The following is a 27,831-nucleotide window of genomic DNA, read 5'->3' as shown; positions in this document are numbered from 1 at the left end:
ATGGCATAGGTTTGTGTTTGGGCAATGCTGCTGCATTTGGTGGTCCCTATATAGACTATCTCCAGACCCACCAAGAAAATCCAACAAATGCTACATTCAGCAAAGGAGAAGAGGGATCCTCTCACTTCTGCAGGAGTCTACCGTGTACCATGCAGCTGTAGACAAGTCTCCAGAGGAACCACCAAACGCAGCAGCATTGCCCAAACACGAATCAAGGAACATGAAAGGCACTGCAGACTACTTCAACCAGAGAAGTCAGCCATAGCAGAGCACCTAATGAACCAACCTGGACCCAGCATATTATTTGAGAACACAGAAATGCTGGACCACTCTCACAACCACCATGTCAGGCTACACAGAGAAGCCATTGAAATACACAAGCATGTGGACAATTTCAACAGAAAGGAGGAAACCATGAAAATAAACAAAATCTGGCTGACTGTTAAAAAAACTCTATAATTACAACAACACAACAACAAAGAGGGAGCAGGCAGGGATTACCTCTCAATAAAAGTTTAATTACCTCTCAACAAAAAGTTTAATTACCTCTCTAATTACCTCTCAACAAAAGTTTGCTCCAGGCAGAGTCAGCCCATTGTATGCTAATCAAGGTGGTCAGTTTGATGCAGAGCATCTTCCCCCCCCCCCCAAGTATTTGTAGTTCACCAAGGGCCGGACAATGGATTCTGCTGCTTCCTGACCCAGATGGGACATAACTGGGTTCCTGTTTCCCTCTCTGTGAATTCTCTGGCTTGTGCACTGGACCCTGGCCCCTGATCAGGGAAATGCAGTTCCCCAAAGGACATTGCCCCACTCCCCACTATTTGCAGATTCTTTTGCGGACCTTTCTGCCCTCTCTGATTGACTTGGTGCCCTAACATCACGGACTTCCTCCATGAACTCAAAGCCAAGCCGCTTGGGGAGAAAGAGCCCCCCCGCCTGTGTGTGTGTGTCCTTGCCAAGGATCAAACCTCAAGAACTCTGCTGGTTGCCCTTATCAAATTGCTGTGTTTTTCTAATAAACTATATGGGGATGGGACGGGGATCTTTTATATGAAATCTACGAGTTATAAGAATCTATAAAGAATATGTGCATGAAGTATATAATATGTAATGAAATGAAATGAGATGTACCCTCAACCCCTTTCTTTGCCTTTCCCCTCTTGAACTTTACCCTATAAAAGAGTATGTGACCTGGGATTACAGTTAAGGAAATCCAATTTCCTTGGAAGAGACTCCATTCATATTTACATTGCATGGACAAATACTGGCAGATCTATGGCTTTGTTTTCAGAGTCAGACGAACAAAAGCCAGAAATCTGTCAGCCAAAAGCCCGGAAAAACAGACTGATTAAATCAATCATGGTGTTTTGTGTACGCTCCCCTGTGACAAAGGACTCCCTTCGCCACAGGGTTGAGATCCAGACACCACCCATAGCCACCCTTATTTTCCTATACACATCTTTTATCGGAACCCAGGAAATCCCTTGTCTCCCCTTCCGCCTCCCTGCCGTGCGAAGAACAAAGGGTGTTCAATCAGCTGGCGGACACCTCCAGGCAAATCCGCCCCTCTGCGCTGTCAAGATACGTCCCGCCTCCTGGCCGCTGATTGGACGATCTCCGGAGGCGCTCCGAGGGCTCTGATTGGCCCCCTGGAGGCGACAGCGGCCGGCGATTGGAGGGAAGGCGGGACCAGCGGCCAAGCCTCCTCCCAGCTGTTCTGGAGCCGGCCAATCAGGACAGAGGGAACTGACAGGAGGCGGGCGGGAGATTCAAACCGGGATTTCTTTGTTTCTTCTGTATAAATATGCCTGGAATTCACTGTACTGCATGCTTATGGTGGAATTATCCCTGTAACGCATCCTTTTCAGCTGAATCGCAGAATAAACGCCTCGGTCGCTGGATACCTCTTCAGCCTCTGGTGGGATTGATTTTTAAATATTTTTGCGTCTTTTTGAATTGGCATCCGCTGGCCGCTCACCAAGGTTAGGACCCCATTCGCGGTCCTTAGGGACTCCCCTCGCTGGGAGAACCCCCAAAAGGAGCTCGATATCAAGTTGAAACATTCACACCGAGCTCCAGCAGACAAGAGTCCTTTGTCCCACCCTGGTCATTCCACAGATATATAAACCCCTTTTCCTCATTCCAACAGACCTCACTACCTCTGAGGATGCTTGTCATAGATGCAGGCAAAACATCAGGAGAGAATGCCTCTAGACCATGGCCATACAGCCCGAAGAAACCTACAACAACCCAGTGATTCCGGCCATGAAAGCCTTCGACAACTCTCTGCTTCATTCGGAAGAATGCTGCACTCGCAGAGCTCAGGCGGTGTTGTATTTCAGTGACAATGTTGACTTTTGTGGAGAGGTGGCTGCCAAGGGAGCAGAAATGGTCAACATTTTCTAATGTTACACCATTAAGCTGTATTTCTGGCATTGGAAAGGGGTCGGCTGGTGACTGCTGGAAGAACACTTTGGTTTTCTCGATGTTCAATCACAGGCCGAGCTTGTCGTATGCTTCTGAAAAGATGTTTAGAGTGGCTTGTAGGTCTTCTTCTGAATGCGCACAGATGATGTTGTCATCAGCATACTGGAGTTCTATAACAGATGTTGTTGTAACCTTGGTTTTGGCTTTCAGTCTGCTGAGGTTGAACAGCTTGCCATCTGTCCGATAGATGATTTCCACTCCGGTGGGAAGCTTTCCATCAACAAGGTGGAGTATCATAGCGATGAAGATGGAGAATAAAGTTGGGGCAATAACACATATAGGACCTACAAGGCCCTATATAGCTCTGGTCCATCTGTAGGTTATCTTATGTTCAATGAGAGAACGAGCTTCTCGTATGCTTCTGCAAAGATGTTTAGAGTGGCTTGTAGATCTTCTGAGTGTGCACAGACGACGTTGCCATTAGCATACTGGAGTTCTATAACAGATGTTATTATAACCTTGGTTTTGGCTTTCAGTCTGCTGAGGTTGAACAGCTTGCCATCTGTCCGACAGATGATTTTCATTCTGGTGGGAAGCTTCCCATCAACAAGGTGGAGTATCATAGCGATGAAGATGGAGAATAAAGTTGGGGCAATAACACATATAGGACCTACAAGGCCCTATATGGCTCTGGTCCAGGTTATCTGTAGGTTATCTGATGTTCAGGTTATCTAATGTTCAATGAGAGGCCGAGCTTCGTGTATGCTTCTGTGAAGGTGTTTAGAGTGGCTTGTAGATCTTCTTCTGAATGCGCACAGATGATGTTGTCATTAGCATACTGGAGTTCTATAACAGATGTTGTTGTAACCTTGGTTCTGGCTTTCAGTCTGCTGAGGTTGAACAGCTTGCCATCTGTCCGATAGATGATTTTCACTCCGGTGGGAAGCTTCCCATCAACAAGGTGGAATATTATAGCGATGAAGATGGAGAATAAGGTTGGGGCAATAACACATATAGGACCTACAAGGCCCTATATTGCTTTGGTCCAGGTTATCTGATGTTCAATGAGAGGCCAAGCTTCTCGTATGCTTCTGCAAAGATGTTTAGAGTGGCTTGTAGATCTTCTGAGTGTGCCCAGACGACGTTGTCATCAGCATACTAGAGTTCTATAACAGATAGGCTCCACGGCCACCTATGAACGCACCACCAAGACATCAGACTTGGAGGCCCATCATCCTCAGGCTAAGTAGTTTAAAAAAGTAGTAAAATTGTAAGTTCCCTAACTATACATTATCTTTTATTTGGGGTTTTTTATTATTATTATTATTATTATTATTATTATTATTATTATTATTTATTGGTTTTCTCAATGTTCAATGAGAGGCTGAGCTTCTTGTATGCTTCTGCAATGTTTAGAGTGGCTTGTAGATCTTCTGAATGCGCACAGATGATGTTGTCATCAGCATACAACGCCCCTGCTGTCCCAGCTCCACTGGCTGCCGATTTGCTACCGGGCCCAATTTAAGGTGCTGGTGTTATCCTACAAAGCCCTAAACGGTTCCGGCCCAAAATACCTTGCAGACCGCATCTCGGCCTACGAGCCCACGAGGGCCTTGAGATCATCCGGGGAGGCCCTTCTCTCGGTCCCGCCTGCCTCACAGGCACGTCTGGCGGGGACGAGGGAGCGGGCCTTCTCGGTGGTGGCCCCCCGGCTGTGGAACACCCTCCCTGCTGAAGTTAGACAGGCGCCCTCCTTGATGGCCTTTCGTAGGGGCCTGAAAACATGGCTCTTCGAGCAGGCCTTCCACTGAGTGTATATTGGAATGACACTGGAATGAACTAGGACTACGAATTTCGGCTATGACCCCAGGACTTGACGAAGCGGATTTTTAGTATAAGTATATGTTATGTTGTATGTGTCTGGTTTGTATTGTCGTGATTTACTGTACACTGTCTTCTTTGTTGCTGTTCACCGCCCCGAGTCGCCTTCGGGCTGAGAGGGGCGGTCAATAAATGCAAGAAATAAATAAATAAATAATAAATAATACTGGAGTTCTATAACAGATGTTGTTGTAACCTTGGTTCTGGCTTTCAATCTGCTGAGGTTGAACCAGTTATGTAGTTCTTTGACTAAAGTATGTTTATCAACTGGAATGGCTGAGAATACAACCTTCTGGCCTGCAGTTCAGTTCCATTCAACGAGAGCTCTTCCTCTCTGAAACACACAAACCGTCACTTCCGGTCTCAACGGGGAGGCTTGGCTCCGCCACCGGAAGTGTAGGCCGGGAGAACTTCCGGTTTGGGGCACTTCCGTTTCTTTTTCTCTGCTGTTGAGGACGAACGGGAGAAGCGGGCATGCCTCGCCGCCCTCTAGCGGCTGCCTCGCGGAAAGGCCAAGGCGTGAGTCCAGGCTGCCATGGCAACGGAGGGCGAGAGGACTCCAACTCCCAGGGTTCTTAGCGCGGAAGGACCCACACACGCCAAGTGGAGGGGCCGGGTGGGGGAATTCTGGGAAGCGTAGTTCTCTTTTCCTCTAAAGAAGGGCCTCACCACTTGCAGGCCTATATGGACATTCAGAAGGATTGTCAGAGATTTGGAAGATCTTAGGGCCCTTCCACACAGCCCTATATCCCAGAATATCTGCTTTGAACCGGGTTATCTGAGTCCACACTGCTATATATTCCAGTTCAAAGCAGATAATGTGGGATTTTACTCAGCTGTGTGAAAGAGGCCTTATTTAGAGGGGAAGAGTAGCTCCCATCTCTCTCTGAACCAAAATGGGGAGTATGGGAGTTGTAGTCCTCTGTGTCTGTGTGTGTGTGTATGCATTTACACATACACACACATATACTATAGATGCTATTATTATTATTTACAGGGCGACTCAAAGCGGTATTTGGATATATACTATACTAGAGATGGGCCAAAACTAACAAAATGAAGTTCAACAGTGACAAATGCAAGATACTCCACTTAGGCAGGAAAAACGAAATGCAAAGAGACAGAATGGGGGACGATGGGGCCTGGCTCAAGAGCAGTACGTGTGAAAAAGATCTTGGAGTCCTCATGGACAACAAGTTAAACATGAGCCAGGAATGTGATGTGGCGGCAAAAAAAGCCAATGGGATTTTGGCCTGCATCAAGAGGAGCATAGTGTCTAGATCTAAGGAAGTAATGCTACCCCTCTATTCTGCTTTGGTTAGATCACATCTGGAATATTGTGTCCAATTCTGGGCACCACAATTCAAGAGAGATATTGACAAGCTGGAATGTGCCCAGAGGAGGGCGACTAAAATGATCAAGGGTCTGGAGAACAAGCCCCATGAGGAGCGGCTTAGGGAACTGGGCATGTTTAGCCTGAAGAAGAGAAGGCTGAGAGGAGATATGATAGCCATGTATAAATATGTGAGAGGAAGCCACAGGGAGGAGGGAGCAAGCTTGTTTTCTGCTTCCCTGGAGACTAGGACGCAAGGGAACAATGGCTTCAAACTACAAGAGAGGAGATTCCATCTGAACATGAGGAAGAACTTCCTGACTGTGACAGCCGTTCAGCAGTGGAACTCTCTGCCCCGGAGTGTGGTGGAGGCTCCTTCTTTGGAAGCTTTTAAGCAGAGGCTGGATGGCCATCTGTCAGGGGTGATTTGAATGCAATATTCCTGCTTCTTGGCAGGGGGTTGGACTGGATGGCCCATGAGGTCTCTTCCAACTCTTTGATTCTATGATTCTATGATTCTATACACATATATATACTATAGATATGGATATATATATTGTGTATTATGTCTTTTTTCTATGGATAAATGTGTGTTTGTGTACATACACTCCATATATAATCCACACACACATATATACATATACACACATTTATATGTATCTATCTCCTATGTATGCATATATACCATAGATAGATAGATATACACACTCATACACTGTATGGATGTATACACACACACACACACACACACACATATATATATATCATTTTATGGATTAATATGTGTTTGTGTACATACACAATCCATATATAATTTACACACTCGTATACATATGCACGTATATATGTATATATCTCTATGTATATATATATGTGTGTGTGTGTGTATATTTAACTATATATCCCATTTATATGGATAAATGTGTTTGTGTACATACACAATCCATATATAATTTACACACATATATACACATGTGTGTATATGTATGTGTATATAAATATATACACACTGTATGTATGTGTGTATATATATATATACAATTTATATAGATTTTTTTGTCGTGTCAAGAGCGACTTGAGAAACTGCAATATATTTGTGTGTGTACACAAACATGTATTTATCTAATTATATAGATAAATACATATTTGTGTACACACACAATCCATATATAATTTACATTTCTCTCTATATTATATATATGCACACATACACATATGTATATATCTGTGTATATGTGTGTGTGTCACTGTTCAAACCCACTTAAGTAAAAACTTATCAAAGATGCTGGGTAGCTATGATCCTTAAGGGAGCCAGGTTTGTGAAATAAACACTCCTATTCTCCCTCAGGACATCCACTCAGGATGGGAGGCTGAGGAATAACTGCATCTGTTCAAAAAGCAAATACATCCAGGTAATTAAAAATATTATCTGATTTTATAATAATTTGTGTGTGTGTAGGGGGGTAATTGTCTCAAGGCCACATGGAAAGGGGATCTAAGAATTTTAGACCCCATCTACATTGCCATATAATCTAGATGCAGGGAAGGTGTGTGTGTGGGGGGGGGGGGGGGTCCGAATTTGAACCACTTACCTTTTTTTTGGAAATATTCTATAATGTTTGGATGTCTCCCAAGGTTAATTTAATTTTCACAACCATTAAGCAACTTTGGTAAAGCCTAAACAGTTTTACAATCTCATGCTTTCCTTCCCCGGTGATGCAAGGGAGGGATGAGGTGGGCATGGCTAAGCACAGCCATTGTTGTGGTTTGTGAAGGCCAGGCCCCCAATGGTAGAGATTGCAAAAGGCCCTGCTGTTAAACTACATTTCCCATGCTATTCTGCTGCTCATTAGCCAAAATGGCTGAAGGACCCAAAATAGCTGTCTGTAACAGTCTTCGTCTAAATATAAAATAAACCAATTGAATCTACAAAGGAGTCTAAAGAAGGCAGCAATGCAATAAGCAGCTTTTGCAAAACCAAGCGAACATAAACTGCTTAAAAACCAATCATTTCACTTTGGTCTGATTGCCATGAACAAGGGATAGCCAGCCACAGCCAGCCAGCCCTTTACGTCAGTAAATAATGATAAAATAAAATGATTGATTGCATCTGAAAATAAGAATAAACGGATGGATGTGCTTTGAGGGCGCCCTCCAACTCAGTAGAGGAAGGAAGTGGATGTCTGGAGAGTTTGGATGGACAGTCCAGATGTCCCTTGATGGGGTCTGTGCTATGATTTCTGTTCTCCGCCAATTTAACAGTTTGTGCCACACAAACTGTCGCGCTTTATCTCACAATTTAGCAGCAGATCAGTTGCACAACTTCAGCACTTTCCAGTAGCTTCTTCCTGCACAGTATTTTCAGTCAACTGCTCCCACAACTGCAGTCATTCTGGAACTCTTTACAGACACTTGAGCACATGCCCGGCTATTGTCAGTTTTACCATTGTTTTCTCCCCCAATCGAGATGACACTACAAACTTACCACAGCAAATGGTTATATCTTGTCTTAGCAGACAGGTTCCTTTAATAAATTACACAGAGCCTTCGGCAAACAGCATCACAGCACAAGGAGAGAAATATACACTGTACATGACTTCCTTATATACAATTCTGTACATTTACACATAGCAATCTCTGATTGGTTCCCAACTCCTTGACTTAACTCAAACCCAGAATTGCATCATTCACAATCACCTGGACTAGGCCAGAACACATTCCCCAAATGATTCCCTTTATACAGTTAATGCTTGACTCAGCATTTCCAATAGAAGCCTATTAGCAGTGCATGACTCAGCTATATTACATTACAATATATTGTAAAACCTGACACAAACAAAGTTTCTGGAGTAGAACAACTACTTTCAAAGTAAAGACCACCCAATAAAACAGGAAATAACACTTTCAAACCAGGAACAGATTTTCTTTATTATTAAAAAATGTTTTTTATAAAAACTTTGAAAATTCACAAGAAGTCCATGGATGAGTCAAAGGTCATGAAATTTGGTGAGCTAACAGTGGTCCATGTGTTCTATCACTGTAGCAAGTTTCATCGGGATTGGGCTAAAAATGAGGGAGGGAGAATCCACTGAAGTTTCCCCCAGGCCAGTGCTGTTTGTTTTTTTTTTTTCTACTGCACATGCATGTCTGCCATTAACAAATCAATTCGGAAATTTCGGGAAGTTTTGATTATTTTTTTTAATCAGAAGTGACTTTAGTGACTTTAGAATCAAACCACCAGTGCTCCCTACATTCAAAATGAGTTTTGAACCATTTGTTTTGGCTCAACCAAGCCTGATAAGTCGTAAGACTGAACAGGGCATAAGGTTACAGCCTGTGTTAGACGGCATTCCACTCCCCCTGAAGACACAGGTTCGCAGCTTGGGAGTGATCCTGGATTCGTCACTGAGCCTGGAACCCCAGGTCTCGGCGGTGGCTGGGAGAGCTTTTGCACAATTAAAACTTGTGTGCCAGCTGCGCCCATACCCTTGTGGTTTGATTCTACGGTGGTCCACGCTCTTGTTACATCCCGAATAGATTACTGCAACGCGCTTTACGTGGGGTTGCCTTTGAAGACTGTTCGGAAACTTCAATTAGTCCAACGGGCAGCGGCCAGATTACTCACCGGAGTGTCATACAGGGAGCATACCACCCCCCTGCTATGTCAGCTCCACTGGCTGCCGATCCAGTTCCGAGCACAATTCAATGTGCTGGTTTTGACCTACAAAACCCTATACGGTTCCGGCCCAGCGTACCTGTCCAAACATATCTCCTTCTACGTCCCACCTCGGAGTTTAAGATCTTCTGGGGAGGCCCTGCTCTCGGCCCCGCCTTTATCACAAGTGAGACTAGTGGGGACAAGGGACAGGGCCTTCTCGGTGGTGGCCCCTCACCTGTGGAATGCACTCCCCAGGGAAATTAGGGCATCAACATCCCTCCTCTCCTTCAGGAGGAAGTTAAAAACCTGGATGTGGGACCAGACCTTTGGGTAAGCTGGCAGATGGATAAAAGACAATGACGACCAGAGTAGGAAAGGACAATGACAATGCTGGATAGATTATGGATTTATGAATTGGCGAACGTTGACCACAAGATGATTTTATTGCTGCTATTGTATTAATTTGACTGTTTTAACTAGTTATAACTGTTGTCGTTATATTGTATTTTGTATATTGTATTAAGTGAACTGTTGGGCATCGAGTTGTGCCTTTTGTAAGCCTCCCTGAGTCCCTCCTCGGGGGTTGAGAAGGGCGGGGTAGAAGCGCTCCAAATAAATAAATAAGTAAGTAAACAAAAGCTTTTCCTCCCCCTTTTTCTTTTGTGTTACTCTCAGGGCGCCGACTGGCAGCTGAAGAAGCATGAACATCAAGTATGTGCTGCTGGGGATGCTGTACTTTGTCCAGGGGATCCCCTATGGCCTCCAGTCGGGGCTGCTGCCCATCTACTTCCGCTCGGTGGGCCTCTCCTTCACCCGGATCAGCCTGGCGAAGGTGCTCTATGCCCCTTGGATCCTCAAGGTGTTGTGGGCCCCGCTGGTGGACCACTACATGGCCAAGAAGACCTGGCTGCTGCTCACCATGTGCGGCCTGGTCCTGTCCTGCCTGGCCTGCTCTCTCCTGGAGCCCGACACCAACTTCCTCCCTGTGGCCATGGCCTTCCTCTTCATGAACTTCTGCGCCTCCATCCAGGACATCGCGGTGGACGGGGTGGCCATCCGGTTCCTGGGCTACGAGGAGATCGGCTACGGCAACACCGTCCAGGTGGTGGCCTACAAGCTGGGCTCCGTGATGGCCGGTGGCGGCCTGGTGGCCTTCCTCTACCATTTAGGCTGGGCCGCCATCTTCCTCTACCTGGCGGCCATCTACACCTTGGCCATCCTGCTCACCTGGGTTTCCGACCTGCGGACGAGGAGGGCGCGCCCCTCGCAAGACAGCCGCATCCTGGTTGGCAGCATGAACCACTGGAGCATCCTCAAAGAGGTCTTCCATGTGCCCGACACACGCTGGACCGCAGGGTTCGTCTTCATCTACAAGCTGGGTGAGTTTATCCCAGGTGTGGGCCAACTTTGGCCTCCCTCCAGGTGTTTTGAACTTCAACTCCCACCATTCCTAACAGCCGGTAGGCTGTTAGGAATGGTGGGAGTTGAAGTCCAAAACACCTGGAGGGTTGAAGTTTGTTATCCCATTAAAAGGTATCATTTTGCAAGCTCTGTCAAGACCTTTGGAAGCTGTAGTCCAAATAGTAATTTCTCTGAACCTTACAGAAATGTTTAACAACAACAACAACAACACATTTATTACCTGCCTCTCCTTGCAACCCGAGGCAGGGTACAATATCGATAAAACACAATTAAAATACAAGATGCACATAGTTAAAATATAGGTTAAAATCCGCTGATCTATGTAAATAAAATTAACAAGCTAAAATTGACTGGGAAAACAAGAAATAGAGGTACAGTGAGTCCTTGATATCCAGTGGGATTTGGTTCCAAATTCTTGATCCTATTCTTGATCCGCGTGTTCTTCCACATTGTGGACATTGGTTTCCAGACAGACAGAAGGCGGTCCTGGTTGGGGTTGGCTTGACGCGGCTTCCTCTTGGCACATTTCTCTCTTTCGCCCTCCATATGTGCCTCTTCAAATTCTACAGCACTGCTGGTCACAGCTGACCTCCAGCTGGAGTGCTCAAGGGCGAGGGCTTCCCAGTTCCCAGTGTCTATGCCAGAGTTTTTAAGGTTGGCTTTGAGCCCATCTTTCAATCTCTTGTCCTGCCCACCAACATTCCTTTTTCCGTTCTTGAGTTCGGAGTAGAGCAACTGCTTTGGGAGACAACAATCGGGCATCCGGACAATGTGGCCGGTCCAGTGGGGTTGATGGCGGAGGACCATCGCTTCAATGCTGGTGGTCTTTGCTTCTTCCAGCACGCTGACATTTGTCCGCTTGTCTTCCCAAGAGATTTGCAGGATTTTCCAGAGGCAGCGCTGATGGAATCGTTTCAGGAGTTGCATGCGACATCTGTAGACAGTCCACGTCTCGCAGGCGTATAGCAGGGTTGGGAGGACAATGGCCTTATAAACAAGCACCTTGGTATCCCTACGGATGTCCCGGTCCTCAAACACTCTCTGCTTCATTCGGAAAAATGCTGCACTCGCAGAGCTCAGGTGGTGTTGTATTTCAGTGTCAATGTTCACTTTGGTGGAGAGGCGGCTGCTGAGGGAGCGGAAATGGTCCACATTTTCTAAAGTTACACCATTAAGCTGTATTTCTGGCATTGGAGAGGGGTTGACAGGTGCCTTTTGCTGGAAGAGCACTTTGGTTTTCTCGATGTTCAATGAGAGGCAACACAACTTGTACACAACTACAAGAGCGTGTCAGTAGGTGGCACTGTCTGCTGCATCATTTCCCACAGCAGCTCTGGTCCCTGGAAAGTAAAGGCATCCTGTATTTGAGGAGGCTTGAAAGCCATTTCCCTTTGAGACCGGGTTCCAAATGTGACTTTGGAAGCTAAGCCACTCCAGACTTGAATATCAAGGCAGATAATCTACATCTGCTTTGAACTGGATTATCTGAGTCCACACTGCCATGTAATCCAGCTCAATGTGGATTTTTATACAGCTGTGCATTCCTATGAGGAGCACCTTTGGAAGCTGGGGCTGTTTAGCTTGGAGGAGAGAGATTTGACATGAGAGCCATGTTTGACATTTATTTATTTATTTGCGATATTTATATGCCGCCCTTCTCACCCCGAAGGGGACTCAGAGCGGCTTACAAGTAATGTGTAAACACAATATATTATACTAGTATATTGTTATTATTTATTACTAGCTGTCCCCTGCCAGGTGTTGCTGTGGCCCAGCCTGGTGATCTGGAAATGAAGTCATGAGAATGTGTTGGTTTCTAATATATGTAATGTCATTATGCTTGAGGGTAAACAGTATTTCTTGTTGTTTCTTTGCCAGTGTTGATGTGGAGATTGCCTGGTTTGGCTACTCTGGAACATGTAACATATCATTGTCCTTCTTTAGGGGTCGCCTTGAAATCTTTGATACTGCATCTGTCATATACATATATGTGTGTGTGTGAATGGCTGGATGGCCCTTTGTCAGGAGGGCTTTGTTTTGTTGCCCAGGTGAAGGGAGCTGGACTGGATGGCCTTAAGGCAGCATTTCTCAACCTGGGAAATCAATACACCAAGGGGGGGGGGGGTCACCAGGGGGGTGTCAGAAGGGTAACCAAAGTAACCAACAGTACTGTATTTCCTGTTGGTCATGGGGGTTTTGTGTGGGATGTTTGGCCCAATTCCATCGTTGGTGAGGTTTGGAATGCCCCTTGATTGTAGGTGAACTATAAATCCCAGTAACTACAACTCCCAAATGTCAAGGTCTATTTCCCCCAAACTCCATCTGTGTTTGGGCATATTGAATATTTATGCCAAATTTGGTACAGATCCATCATTGTTTGAGTCCACAGTGCTCTCTGGATATAGGTGAACTACAACTCCCAAACTCAAGGTCAATGCCCTCCAAACCTTTCCAGTATTTTCTGTTGGTTATGGGAGTCCTGTGTGCCAAGTTTGGTTCAATTCCATCGTTGGTGGAGTTTGGAATGCTCTTTGATTGTAGGTGAACTATAAATCCCAGCAACTACAACTCCCAAATAACAAAATCATTTTTTGAGTGATGGTCACTCCTTGTGTTGTGAGATGTTTTATTGCCAAATTTGGTGTGATTTCGCTCATTGGTTCTTTTGTTTTTAAAGTATTCATTATGCACAGAGCATTTATATATATATATATATAGATTATTACCATAGCACAATATTAATATATTTGAAAGGAGGTCCCCCATTGAGAAGAAGGGGCCGAACTTGATTTCTGCTGCTCTAGAGATTGGAACACAACGATGCAATGGATTCAAACTGCAGTGAAAAAAATCCTCCGAAATATGAGGAAGACCTTTGTGGTGGTCATATGCTGCTTGGGAGTCTGTTAGTGCCACCTTCTCTGAAGGTTTGTAGTGGCTGGATGGCTATCTGTCAGAAGGGCTTTGATTGTGTATTACTGCATAGCAGAATAGGGTTAGACTGGATAGCCCTTCCAACCCTATTATAATTCTACGGTTCTAAGAAACAGGGCTGAATCCATGGCTGCTCTCTATTCTCCAGTTCTTTTGTTTTGGCTAATTTGCTTTCCCAATTAATTGCACTATGTAACATGATTTTTGTTCCTGGGTTACAAGTGCCATTTCCTAATTGGTTCTATCACAAAAACATGGGGAAAGGTTAATTGCACTGCAAAAACATTTTGTCTGTGGGAGGGACATCCTGCTATAGCACGTTTTTCTCTAGCTTTTATTGTTTATATTATTTACGAAATTTGTAACCCGCCTTTTTCAACCATATGGCAACTCAAGGCGGGTTACGGATTGGCACGATTTGATGCCATGCATTCATAAAAGTGCAATTAAAAACAGTCAATGTAACAATATAAAAACATATATAAAAACCATTATGAAACAAAAGGGTATGGAGAACAAGCTTTTCAATGAAACAAGGGTTTGGAGAACAAGCCCTATGAGGAACGGCTTAAAGAGCTGGGCATGATCAGCCTTCAGAAGAGAAGGCTGAGAGGAGACATGAAGAGGGCCACTCATAAATATGTGAAGGAGAGTCATAGGGAGGAAGGGACAGGCTTCCTTTCTGCTGCCCTGGAGACTAGGACGCAATGGAGCCATGGCTTCAAACTACAAGAAAGGAAGAAGATTCCACCTAAACATGAGGAAGAACTTCCTGAGTGTGAGAGCTGTTCAGCAGTGGAACTCTCTATCCCAGAGTGTGATGGAGGCTCCTTCTTTGGAGTCTTTTAAGCAGAGGCTGGATGGCCATCTGTCAGGGATGCTTTGAAGGTGATTGTCCTGCTTCTTGGCAAAATGGGGTTGGACTGGATGGCCCAGGAGGTCTCTTCCAACTCTATGATTCTATGATTCTGTGAATATCTCATAGGGTCTCATAGAATCCTAGAATCCTAGAATTGGAAGAGACTTCATGGGCCATCCAGTCCAACCCCATTCTGCCAAGAAGTAGGAATATTGCATTCAAATCACCCCTGACAGATGGCCATCCAGCCTCTGTTTAAAAATATTGTCGAAGGCTTTCATGGCTGGAATCTCTGGGTTGTTGTAGGTTTTCCGGGCTATATGGTCATGTTCTGGAGGCATTTTCTCCTGACATTTCGCCTGCATCTATGGCAAGCCTCCTCAGAGGTAGTGAGGTCTGTTGGAAGTAGGAAAATGGGTTTATATATCTGTGGAATGACCAGGATGGGACAAAGGACTTTTGTCTGCTGCAGCTAGGTGTGAATGTTTCAACTGACCACCTTGATTAGCATTTAATGGCTTGAAAGTGCCTGGGGGGAATCTTTTGTTGATAGTGATTTGATGTTTAAAAGCTCTGTTTAAAAGCTTCCAAAGAAGGAGCTTCCATCACACTCCAGGCAGAGAGTTCCACTGCTGAACGCCTCTCACAGTCAGGAAGTTCTTTTCAACCAACTCAACCTAGTTTGTAGCACGAAAACAAAGTTTCTGGAGCAGAACAACTACTTTCAAAGTAAGGACCATACAATTCAAGAGGAAATAGCATTTTCAAACCAGGGACAGAAAAGTTCTCAAATTTTGTTAGCTAATGTTATCTGTCTTCCCACTTTTCCAATTTTTCTATAAATGTCTCGCTTTCCTCCTTTGTCTTACTTCAGTTGCTGCAAATTTAGTTCCAGATGTAAAAGTATTTTTCACTCATGTAATTCAGCACCAGGGAGAGAAGAGGCAGGGGGTTGGACTGGATAGCCTACGAGGTCGCTTCCAGCTCTATGATTCTATGATTCTAGGTGTCCTTCCCAGTAGGTTCAGGCAACAGCATGCTGCTACAACCTCACCTACATTGTGTCTTATCTCAGTAATTACTTTTGCCATCTGAAACACCTTCTGGTGTTGTTTGGCTGCAGATGTCCCAGTGATACGTGGGAGGATATTTCTGGATGGCCCTTCCCTTGTGTAAAGGACTTTTCTACGCTTTGAGAACTGTTTTGGGGTGCAAAATTGAGCTGACTCTTTGTTTCTCCTTGCAGGTGAGCAAGGCTCCATTTCCATGTTCCCGCTCTTCCTCCTGGACCGGGACTTCTCTCCGCAGAAGCTTGGCTTCTGGAACGGGATCGTGGCCATGATTTTCTCCATTGCGGGCTCCTACTTGGGCGGCCACTTGATCTCCAGGCGGAGGTAAACAGCCCCTTAAAGTTCACCATGTCCACGACCACAGACCCCTGTCTCACCACCTCGGAAAAGGATGGGCAACTTGTAGCCAGAGCCACTAGACATGCTAAAAATTTCCCTATTTCCTGGCTTCTCTTGGCCCAAAGGGGCTATTTCCACCCCATTTTTATTTTCCTGGGATGGAGGTTTAGCACAGCTGTTAAATCACCAGTAACAATAAGATCTGTCAACTGAAAGGTTGCAAGTTTGAAGCTCCGGGTCGGCGTGAGCTGCCGACTGTTAGCCCTGCTCACTGTTTACCTGAGCAGTTCGAAACAGCTTTCGCTGTAATTCGAGAAATTAGTTATCACTAAAAGCGGGGGAGATGGTTTATGACTCCATAAAGAAAGATCAAAAAATGCTGGGCGACCAAAAGGAAGGAGGAAGTCTTGATGGCTCTTCATCACAGAGGATGGAACGACATCACCCCCTGTGACTGGACTCACCTTCCATGGCACCAAAAACAGCTGGACACTGAGTTGAAACAACACACACCTCCTTTCTGTTCTGTATGTCTGTGTATTGTCTATACAAAGTGGCATTGAATGTTTGCCGTGTACATGTACTGTGATCCGCCCTGAGTCCCCTTCGGGGTGAGAAGGGTGGAATATAAATAAATAAATAAATAAATAAATAAATAAATTTATCATTAGCTGTCCCCTGCCACGTGTTGCTGTGGCCCAGTCTGGTGATCTGGAAAATAAAGTAATTAGAAAGTGTTGGTTTCTAATGTATGTAACATCTTTCTGCTTGTGCGTAAACAGTATTTCTTAATGTTTCTTTGTCAGTGTTGATGTAGAGACTGTCTGGTTTGCCTAATATGTATCAGGCAACCTATCATTGTCCTTCTTTAGGCGTCCCTTTCAAATCTAGGATACTATATCTCTGTGTGTGTGAATCATATATATCTATCTCTATGGCTGGATGTCTCTTTGTCAGGAGGACTTTGATGACATTTTTTTTGCCTTAGTGAAGGGAGTTGGACTGGATAGCCTTAAGTATGGGGGTTCTGTGTGGGAAGTTTGCCCCAGTTCTGTTGTTCGTGAGGTTCAGCATGCTCTTTGGTTGTAGGTGAACTATAAATCCAATAACTACAACTCCCAAATGTCAAGATCTATTTTCCCCAAACTCCATCTGTGTTCATATTTGGGAATATGGAATATTCATGCCAAGTTTGGTCCAGATCCATCATTGTTGGAGTCCACAGTGCTCTCTGGGTGTAGGTGAACTACAACTCCCAAACTCAAGGACAATGCACAGCAAACCCTTCTAGTGTTTTTTGTTGGTCATGGGAGTCCTGTATGCCACGTTTGGTTCAATTCCATCATTGGTGGAGTTCAAAATGTTCTTTGATTGTAGGTGAACTATAAATCCCAGCAGCTACAACTCCCAAATGACAAAATCCATTTTTTGAGTGAAGGACATACATTGGGTTGTTAGGTGTATGCTGTCCAAATTTGATGTCAATTCCCCCAATGGTTTTTGAGTTCTGTTAATCCCACAAACGAACATTACATTTTTATTTATATAGATTATTATTATTATTATTATTATTATTATTTTACTGACACAAAAACACAGTATGTCACAGCAAATGAGATCTCTATGCTGGATTTCATATCACAAAATCACAAGCCGAACATTCCCAAGTGTCTAGGACTGTGTGATGTGTTTTCAAATGATGCGCGCAGATCCAAGTCAGGTGACCTTTTGCAGTTGACAGAATAATAATAATAATAATAATAATAATAATAATAATCTTTATTTCTACCCCGCCACCATCTCCCTGATGGGCACTCGGAACGGCTTACATGGGGCCAAGCCCGGATAACATAATACAGAAATAAAATCAAAGCATATACAACAAACAACAACAATATTATCAAAATGACATTAAAAGAGAAAAAAGTCATAAAATAAACATTCCGATAAACACAATCATGGTAGGGATGACAATGGGCAGGCCACATATTCAGGATAAATTGTTGTTGTTGTTGTTGTAGGGCCAGGAGAAGCCCAAGACTATAGTTTTTATTCCTCTTCTACAAGAGAGTTTTCCTGAAACATGTCAAGTTTTCATGTGCATCAAATCCTATGTGCAATGCTCTTTTTAACATACGGACTCACAGCTTCTTATCCTCCGACTTCCCTTGCTGCGATCAGCTTTCAGTTTCAGCGCTTTCTTTATCCTTCCCTCCTTTTCCCTCTTTCTTTTTGCTTCATATCTGTTATGACTGCAATCCCGTCTTTATCTTCTGTTTCTGTGCAGACCTTAGAACATATTAGGAACTTTATCAGCACATTATCGTAATCATCATGGCCTTAGTTCTATTTGTAGCCCTTTTTTACTACACTCTAATGTGTTTTGAAACTATTTTTAGTGTTTTACACACAAATTATTCATTTACTTTATAAAAAATGAATTAAATATCAAAGTAGCTTTGTCTTTATTTTGTTTTAATGTAGAGTATTAGCTGCTTTGCATCCTGTCCTGAGAAAAAGATGGGAAATAAATATTTCCCATCTGAGGCTCAGGTGTCGGCGGTATCCGGGAGGGCCTTTGCGCAACTAAGACTCGTGCGCCAACTGCGACCATACCTCGTGAAGGCTGATCTGGCCGGGGTGGTCCACGCCTTGGTCACCTCTAGAATGGATTACTGCAATGCGCTCTACGTGGGGCTGCCCTTGAAGACGGCTCGGAAACTTCAATTGGTCCAGCGGGCAGCATCCAGGATGCTAACCGGGGCTCATTATCAAGAGAGGTCTACCCCTCTGTTTAAGGAGCTCCACTGGCTGCCATTTATTTTCCGAGCCCAATTCAAGGTGCAGGTGCTCACCTACAAAGCCCTAAACGGTTTGGGACCACCCTACCTGCGTGACCGCATCACCATCTACGAACCCGCACGCTCGCTCCGGTCATCTGGAGAGGCCTTGCTCGTGATCCCACCCACGTCGCAAGCGCGCTTGGTGGGGACACAAGACAGGGCCTTCTCCGTGGCGGCCCCCCGACTTTGGAACGCCCTCCCAAAAGATCTCAGACAGGCCCCTACTCTAGCCGTTTTCAGAAGGAATTTAAAAACTTGGCTGTTCCGTTGTGCCTTCTCAGACTAGGAATCCCCACCCCAAGTCCCAGTAGCACCTTAGCTTAACAAACCGTTGCTGCACACCGCACTTTTAATCCTACGTGCCTCCTGCCACTTCAGCACTTTTAACCCTTGTACCCCAGTGCGCCGGCCGAACCAGTTTTAATAATGTCTTGATGTATTGCCATTGTCGTTATCTTGCTTATTGTTTGATTTGCTTTGCTATTGTGTTGTTATGTTTTTATTGTATTATGTTTTGCGGCTTCGGCCTGTGTAAGCCGCATCGAGTCCTTCGGGAGATGCTAGCGGGGTACAAATAAAGTTAATAATAATAATAATAATAATATTTAGTCCCAAATAGTGTACTCATAGAAGCAAATGTTGAGTTGACACTTTCTTATTACTTAAGAGTTTATAGCAGTGTTTCTCTACCTTTCTCATGTAGTTCCTCATGTTGTGGTGACCCCCAGCCATAACATTATTTTTGTTGCTACTTCATAACTGTCATTTTGCTCCTGTTATGAATCATAATGTAAATATCTGATCAGCAGGATGTATTTGTGTCTCGTTCTCCCAGGCGCCTCTTGCCCGTCCTGGAGTCCCTCCTGATCATCCGTTTCTGCAGCCTGACCCTCCAGATCCTCCTGATGGCCCTCTATCGAGACAAGGAGCCTTTCTTTGAAGGTGAGACCCCGAGTCCAGTTCTGGCCAGCCCTCCCACGCCGCTACTTGTCTTGCTTTGAAACAAGACAAAGTATGCAGCAACCTCCCCAACCAACCTCCTCCGGTATCCCACATTCAGAGGCCATATTTTGCTCATTACATTTGACTTCAGTGATGCCCAGGTTCAGTCTTTGATAAAGAGATGCAATACAAATTATTATTATTATTATTATTATTATTATTATTATTATTATTTACGTCACTTCTATCCCGCCCATATCAGCCCGAAGGCGCCTCAGGGCGGCGCACAAATCGGCACAATTAGATGCCATATAAAAATACATACATCAGTTAAAAGCAAAAAAAATAAATCACATTACAATACAATACATTTAAAAAACCGTAAAAGCAATAACAATAAAAATTATAAAAACTATGTCTTCTTGTTCAAATCCTCAACTGTTCCATCGTCTTAACGGAACAGTAATACAGTAATTCAAATAATTCAATAATTTGAATTATTGTATGTTTACTTTTAAGCTTTTTTATTTTATTTGTATTTGAATTACTTCTAAGCTTGTTATTGTATTTATATTCGAATTATTATCTCATGTTTATTACTGTATGTTTAAATTGATATGTTAATTGTTTCAATTCATATTATTATATGTGTAATGCGGCATTGTATGCCGTGGATTGTAAGCCACCCTGAGTTCCCCACTGGGGTGAGAAGGGTGGGGTATAGATGTAGTATAATTTGCCGTTCCTAGTTCATATTCCAATTTGAGTTTATGTGGTCATGCTGAAGTTCCAAACGCTTGCTCAAAGAACCAGGTTTTCACTCTTTTTCGAAATGTCAGGAGGGAGGGGGCAAATCTAATATCCCTAGGTAGGGAGTTCCATAGCCAAAGGACCACCACAGAGAAGGCCCTATCTCTCGCCCCCGCCAGATGTGCCTGTGAAGCAGGCGGGATCGAGATCAAGGCCTCCTTAGACGATCTCAACTTCCTGGAAAGTTCATAGGGAGAGATGCGTTTGGATAGATAAGCTGGGCCGAAACTAGTCATTTTTTGCTTTTGGGTTTATAAATGGATCCATTAGAAAACGCCTAAGGATGTGAATGAACTACAACTCACATCATCATGGGCCAATCCCCTCCAAAACTCTACTAATAGTTAAAGTTGGTCATGCTGGGTCTGTGTATGTGTATGGCCTAGATCCATTGTTGGTGGAGCTCACAGTGCTCTCTGAATGTGGCTGAACTACAGCTCACAACATTCAGAGTCAATCGCCCCCAAACCCTGCCAGCATTTAAAGCTGGTCATGATGGGTATGTGCAGCAGGTCCAGGTCCATGTTCCGTTGGGTTCAGAGTGCTCATTGATTGTAGGTGAACATCAACTACCATCATCCAGGGTGAGTTCCCCTATCTCCTCCAGTATTTTCTTGTTGATCATGGGAGAGCTATGTGTCATTATTTGGTTCAGATCTATAAACAGTGAGGTTCAAAGTTCTCTCTGGAAGTGGGAGCCATCTTGGAAAATGAATGCATAGATGATGATGATGATGATGATGATGATGATGATGATGATGATAATGGCTGTGGCTCACAAACGGAACTTTGAAAAAGGAGATGGAGGGCCTGATTCTGGCAGCCCAAGAACAAACCATTAGAACCAATGCCATCAAAGCCAGAATTGAAAAGTCAACGACAGATCCCAGACAGACTACAAGCAGAGGCATAACACCCTTGCTCAGATGATCCATTTGAACTTGTGCCGCAAAGACCATCTGCCTGCGACAAAGAACTGGTGGGATCACAAGCCGGAAAAAGTTACAGAGAATGAACGTGTCAAGCTTGCTGGGACTTCCGAATTCAGACATACAGAGTTTTGGAGCACAAGACTCCTGACCTCACGATCGTGTTAAAAAACAAAGTATGGATTGTTGATGTCGCAGTCCCAGGTGACAGCAGGATTGAAGAGAAACAACTGGAAAAGCTGACATAATTTGAGGATTTAAAGATTGAACTGCAAATACTCTGGCACAAGCCAGTCAAGGTGGTCCCTTGAGGCACTGCACACTGGGTGCAGTGCCTCAAGACCTTGGCCTGCACTTAAATACAATCGGCGCTGACAAGATTACTATCTGCCAGCTGCAAAAGGCCACCTTACTGGGATCTGCATGCATTATTTGCCGATACACAGTCTTAGACGCTTGGGAAGTGTCCGACGTGTGATCCAATTCAACAGCCAGCGGAGTGTCTGTTGTGGACTCATCTTGTTGTGTTTCAAATAACAACAACAACAACAACAATCATAATAACAATAATAATAATTTTATTTCTAACCTGCCTGTCCTCATGGCTCAAGGCGGGTCATGGCACAGTCAAAAACACACAAATACTATTAAAATTTTGCAAACACACATATTAAAATGCAGTTCCATAAAATATTCAAATCAAAGCATTTATATGAAATACATAGAATCATAGAATCAAAGAGTTGGAAGAGACCTCCTGGGCCATCCAGTCCAACCCCATTCTGCCAAGAAGCAGGAATATTGCATTCAAATCTCCCCTGAGAGATGGCCATCCAGCCTCTGCTTAAAAGCTTCCAAAGAAGGAGCCTCCACCACACTCTGGGGCAGAGAGTTCCACTGTTGAATGGCTCTCACAGTCAGGAAGTTCTTCTTCATGTTCAGATGGAATCTCCTCTCTTGTAGTTTGAAGCCATTGCTCCACTGCGTCCTAGTCTCCAAGGAAGCAGAAAACAAGCTTGCTCCCTCCTCCCTGTGACTTCCTCTCACATATTTATACATGGCTATCATGTCTCCTCTCAGCCTTCTCTTCTTCAGGCTAAACATGCCCAGCTCCTTAAGCCGCTCCTCATAGGGCTTGTTCTCCAGACCCTTGACCATTTGAGTCGCCCTCCTCTGGACACATTCCAGCTTGTCAATATCTCTCTTGAATTGTGGTGCCCAGAACTGGACACAATATTCCAGATGTGGTCTAACCAAAGCAGAATAGAGGGGTAGCATTACTTCCTTAGATCTAGACACTAGGCTCCTATTGATGCAGGCCAAAATACCATTGGCTATTTTTGCTGCCACATCACATTGTTGGCTCATGTTTACACATTAATCACGCAGGACAGAGAACAAAACAGACACATGAGCTTAGAATTCATGCTTTCAACATACACATATGCATTTCTGCACGGCATGGAGTTGGACTAGATGACCCATGTGGTCTCTTCCAACTCTATTATTTTATGATTCTATGCCAGTACATATATATTTAGACACACACACACACACATATTTTATTGGCAAAACTAGACCTTAAGGAAACTTTTAACATTTGCAGTCTTTCAAGGAAATAGACAGCACAACTGTGACACCATACTGCCTCCTTGATACACAATAGTCTTCCTCAATATTTCCACTGGACTAGGGAAATCAACCTTTCCATAATAAACAAAGCCCAGAGGCTTGCCTTTTACTAGGCAGTGAAAGTTAAGATCCCCAAGAGCTTGTTACCTTGACCATGTGTGGGCCCCCTCTTTCCAAAGCCTGATGTTACAGCTCCGTCCAGCTGCTTGATCCTGGCCTTTCTCAGGCTCTGGGTCAAGCTCTCCTCATTCTTCCTTCCTCTTTCCTTCAGTGGCAGCTGTCATGAGTATCTGCATCCAGCACCTCATTGCCGGCCTGATCACCACTCTGACCTTCAGCCTGATGATGCACTGCTCCCAGAAGGCCAAGGAAAGCATCCAGGTACAGCTCAGGCCTTGTGATTTCTCATGCATCGCAAATAAATAAATTTCTTGTACTTCCCTTGCGCTCCCGTTAGAATGTATTGCACCCAGTGAGTCTGCACCTCAGCTATTTTCTTTTTCTCAGCCATATTGTTTTGATGCTGTTTACAATAGTGTTTGTTTTTATATTTTATCTGATGTTTTTAATCGGTTGTGTTTTACTTGTAATTTTGGGTTTCTCCCTTGTAAGCTGCCCCGAGTCCCCTAGGGGAGATGGTTGGTGGGGTATATAAATAAAGTTGTTATTGTTGTTGTTGTTGTTATGTCAGGTGGCCAAAGATCTATGGAGGAAAGGAATTATGCCAACAGAGCAGAGTGTGTATATGCATGCATCGATCAATCGATTGATAGATAGATAATCCTTGTGATCCTTTAAGTTCAAGGGGGAACATTAAAATGCAATATGCTTTGGGGTATTTTACTTAACTGTGGCCTAGGCAAACAACTAGTTTTGGACAGTGCAAAAATTGTGATTTTCTTCAACCAAAGTAAGTGTGCCAATGGTCAATCTAGATCAGAGTGGACAATGTGTGCTGTTAAATATGGTCCATTGCTGTTGGTTTTGCTGTCCACAGAGCAATTTTCGATGAAAGTTGTCATCTATTGGTCATCATGTTCTTGCTCTCTTCCTAAGGTATTATTTGGCCCAGGAAAGGCCATTCTTCTATTATTTAAATTATAATTTACTTTATTTTTATCCCGCCTTTCCCCCCAAAATAAGGACTGGTACAAAATACCTCCCTGCTCAATGAGGTTCCTATTCATCTACTCACATTGCTGTTTCAATCCAGTGGGTGGGCGGGGCAGCTGAGTTAAAGGTCAGGAGCTCACCCTGACCTGGCTTCGTACTGTCAAGTTTGGAAATACCTTTGGCTCCTACTTTGGGAGAAAGGTGGCATATACATTAAAATAATACAGGGTTAGTCAAAATGAATAGGCCAATAAGAAAATTAATTTTAGACGAATGTATGTTTATTGTAACCAAACTACAGCTACGTATCGACAGATAAATTATCAAAGTTTTGTCTCACCTTCAGAGATGTTCGATATGGGCGCCCCGTGTGACACGGCAGACGTCCAAGCGATAGTCCAGTTCATTCCACATCCGTTGCAGCACATCCGACGTAATGGCATCGAATGCAGCACATATGCGCTGTTTTAAGTCGTCCAAGGTCAGCGGTAATGGAGGTCGGAACACAGTGTCTTTCACATACCCCCAGAGAGAAAAGTCGCATGGTGTGAGGTCGGGGGACCTGGGGGGCCACAGGAGGAATGGAAGATCAGTCACTCCAGCACGGCCAATCCAACGTCTGGGAAGGTGTTCGTTGAGGTACTCGCGTACACTGTTGTGCCAATGCGGAGGGGCACCGTCCTGTTGGAATACGAAATCGGGCACTTTCTCTTCTAACTGTGGCATCAACCATTCAGACAACATGTCAGCGTACACTATGCCTGTTACGGTTTTCTCCGCGAAAAAGAATGGGCCAACGAACACCTTCCCAGACGTTGGATTGGCCGTGCTGGAGTGACTGATCTTCCATTCCTCCTGTGGCCCCCCAGGTCCCCCGACCTCACACCATGCGACTTTTCTCTCTGGGGGTATGTGAAAGACACTGTGTTCCGACCTCCATTACCGCTGACCTTGGACGACTTAAAACAGCGCATATGTGCTGCATTCGATGCCATTACGTCGGATGTGCTGCAACGGATGTGGAATGAACTGGACTATCGCTTGGACGTCTGCCGTGTCACACGGGGTGCCCATATCGAACATCTCTGAAGGTGAGACAAAACTTTGATAATTTATCTGTCGATACGTAGCTGTAGTTTGGTTACAATAAACATACATTCGTCTAAAATTAATTTTCTTATTGGCCTATTCATTTTGACTAACCCTGTACATAGAAAGAAATGAATTGTCCATGCTGTTTTTGCAGTGAGTTTGACAGTCTGCTCTTTGGGTGGATGGTTGAAGCAATTCATAGAACTGAAATATTAGGAGCATCATTGCAACCAGGGAAGGGGTGAATCATGCATTCTCAAACTGCAGCTCTCCAACTGTTTGGGCCTTCAACTCCCAGAAGCCCTAACGAGCTTGTTCAGTTGTCAGGAATTCTGGGAGTTGAAGGCTCAAACAGCTGGAGTGCCGCAGTTTGAGGGTGCCTGGGGTAAATCCCCCGTTGTAGCAGCAGAAGTGGCACAAAAGTGGAAGAAGCAGCAGGCAGGTTAGGATCATAGAAGGAAAAGACCCCAAGGACCATAAAGCCATAAAGTCCAAAACACCTGGAAGGAGGGCCAAAGTCTAGACCAGTGGTTCTCAACCTGTGGGTCCCCAGATGTTTTGGCCTTCAACTCCCAGAAATCCTAATAGCTGGTAAACTGGCTGGGATTTCTAGGAGTTGTAGGCCAAAACACCTGGGGTCCCACAGGCTGAGAACCACTGATCTAGGGTCTATCTAGGGACTATCTTCCTCATGATGCAGCCTATGATTGAGGGATGCATCCGCAGCTGTTCTCCCTGTCTCCAGCCATGGCCAGTCCTCCCTCCGCTCACGCTGGCCCTTCTCCTCCTCCTTCTCGCAGGCCACTCACTACAGCTTCCTGGCCACCTTGGAAGTCCTGGGCAAACTGGTCTTTGGCGCTGTGACGGGGACCCTGGTCGACCGGCTGGGCTTCTTGCAGGCATTTAGCGTCTTCTTGGTCCTCTCCTTCACCTCCATCCTGTACACGCTGCCCTTCCGAAGATGACCACCAGCCACCAGAGAATGGCCATCTTGGAGGGGTAAAGGACGGGGTAGGGCAATCTTCTTGGGGCCTGGAGGAGAGGTAAGGGGTGATCCGGCAGCGCTTTCGGATGTTGCTTCCCTGCATTGCCTTCGTTCCATCACAAACCTTCACTTGCAAGAACAGGGGTGGGGGATCTACCTGTTTCATAAAGAAGGCAGGAACCTTAGAAGGAAAAGTCTGTGCCTTTTAGATTGGAAAACCCCTCAGACATTGGGGTGCTTCTTAAACCTCTCCACCAGCCACAGAGTTGACAAACAAAAGAGGTCCTTTGTGAGATGCCCTTGGGACCTAGCAAGGTGTCAATGCAATAAACAATATTTTAAATGAACAAGCATCTTGGGGCTTCATTCCATCGAGGGATGGATTGTATTTTTTTACCTGTTTATAAAGTGATGTGGAATTTTTATCTATCTATCTATCTATCTATCTATCTATCTATCTATCTATCTATTTACAGTATTTCTATTCCGCCCTTCTCACCCCACAGGGGACTCAGGGCGGATTACAATGTACACATATATGGCAAACATTCAATGCCAGAGACACACAACACATATAGACAGACTGTCAGAGGCTACTTAACATTCTGAACCCCACCAACAATGGAGTTGAACTAAACTTGGCACACAGTTCTCCCACAACCAACAGAAAATACTGGAAGGGTTTGGTGGGCAGTGTCCTTTGGTTTTGGAGTTGTAGTTCACCCACATCCAGAGATCACTGTGGACTCAAACACTGATGGATCTGGACCAAACTCTACACAAATAGGGACCACCAAACGCAGCGCCTGGACACGCATCAAGGAACATGAAAGGCACTGCAAACTACTCCAACCAGAGAAATCAGCCATAGCAGAGCACCTGATGAACCAACCTGGACACAGCATATTATTTGAGAACACAGAAGTGCTGGACCACTCTCACAACCACCATGTCAGGCTACACAGAGAAGCCATGGAAATCCACAAGAAGCATGTGGACAATTTCAACAGAAAGGAAGAAACCATGAAAATGAACAAAATCTGGCTACCAGTGTTAAAAAACTCAAAAATTACAGCAGCAAAACAACAGAGGGGAAACAAACAGGCACATGAAATCACTCTCAACAAAAGATTCCCCCCAGGCGCTTCCAAGCCATTGAATGCAAATCAAGGTGATCAACTGAAACAGTCACAGCTAGCCCCAGCAGACAAAAGTCCTTTGTCTCAGCCTGGACATTCCACAGATATATAAACCCATTTTTCCTAGTCCCAACAGACCTCATTACCTCTGAGGATGCTTGCCATAGATGCAGGCAAAACGTCAGGAGAAAAATTGCCTCCAGAACATGGCCATATAGCCCGGAAAAATCTACAACAACCCATGGATTCCGGCCATGAAAGCTTTGACAATACATCTATACAAATACCCAATATGCCCAAATGTGAACACTGGTGGAGTTTGGGGAAAATAGAATCTTGACATTTGGGAGTTGTAGTTGCTGGGATTTATAGTTCACCTACAATCACAGAGCATTCTGAACCCCACCAACGATAGAATTG

At 44.6% G+C, this 27,831-nt stretch overlaps 1 protein-coding gene across 1 annotated transcript; it reads left to right on the top strand.

Annotated features, from left to right (window-relative positions):
- Positions 1–4,748: 4,748 nt before the first annotated feature.
- MFSD3 (major facilitator superfamily domain containing 3) lies at positions 4,749–26,622 on the top strand. Its single transcript, XM_060775999.2, has 7 exons — positions 4,749–4,830; positions 6,993–7,056; positions 9,978–10,681; positions 15,764–15,911; positions 19,605–19,711; positions 23,354–23,463; positions 26,088–26,622. The coding sequence occupies exons 3-7, from the start codon at positions 10,003–10,005 to the stop codon at positions 26,250–26,252; spliced, it is 1,209 nt and encodes a 402-aa protein (XP_060631982.2). The 5' UTR covers positions 4,749–4,830; positions 6,993–7,056; positions 9,978–10,002; the 3' UTR covers positions 26,253–26,622.
- The last annotated feature ends 1,209 nt before the right edge of the window (positions 26,623–27,831 follow it).

Source organism: Anolis sagrei, chromosome 4, assembly GCF_037176765.1.
Source record: "Anolis sagrei isolate rAnoSag1 chromosome 4, rAnoSag1.mat, whole genome shotgun sequence".
NCBI classification, from domain to species: domain Eukaryota; kingdom Metazoa; phylum Chordata; class Lepidosauria; order Squamata; family Dactyloidae; genus Anolis; species Anolis sagrei.
Note: the sequence above shows the minus strand (reverse complement) of the source record. Positions and strands in the feature narration are given on the sequence as shown.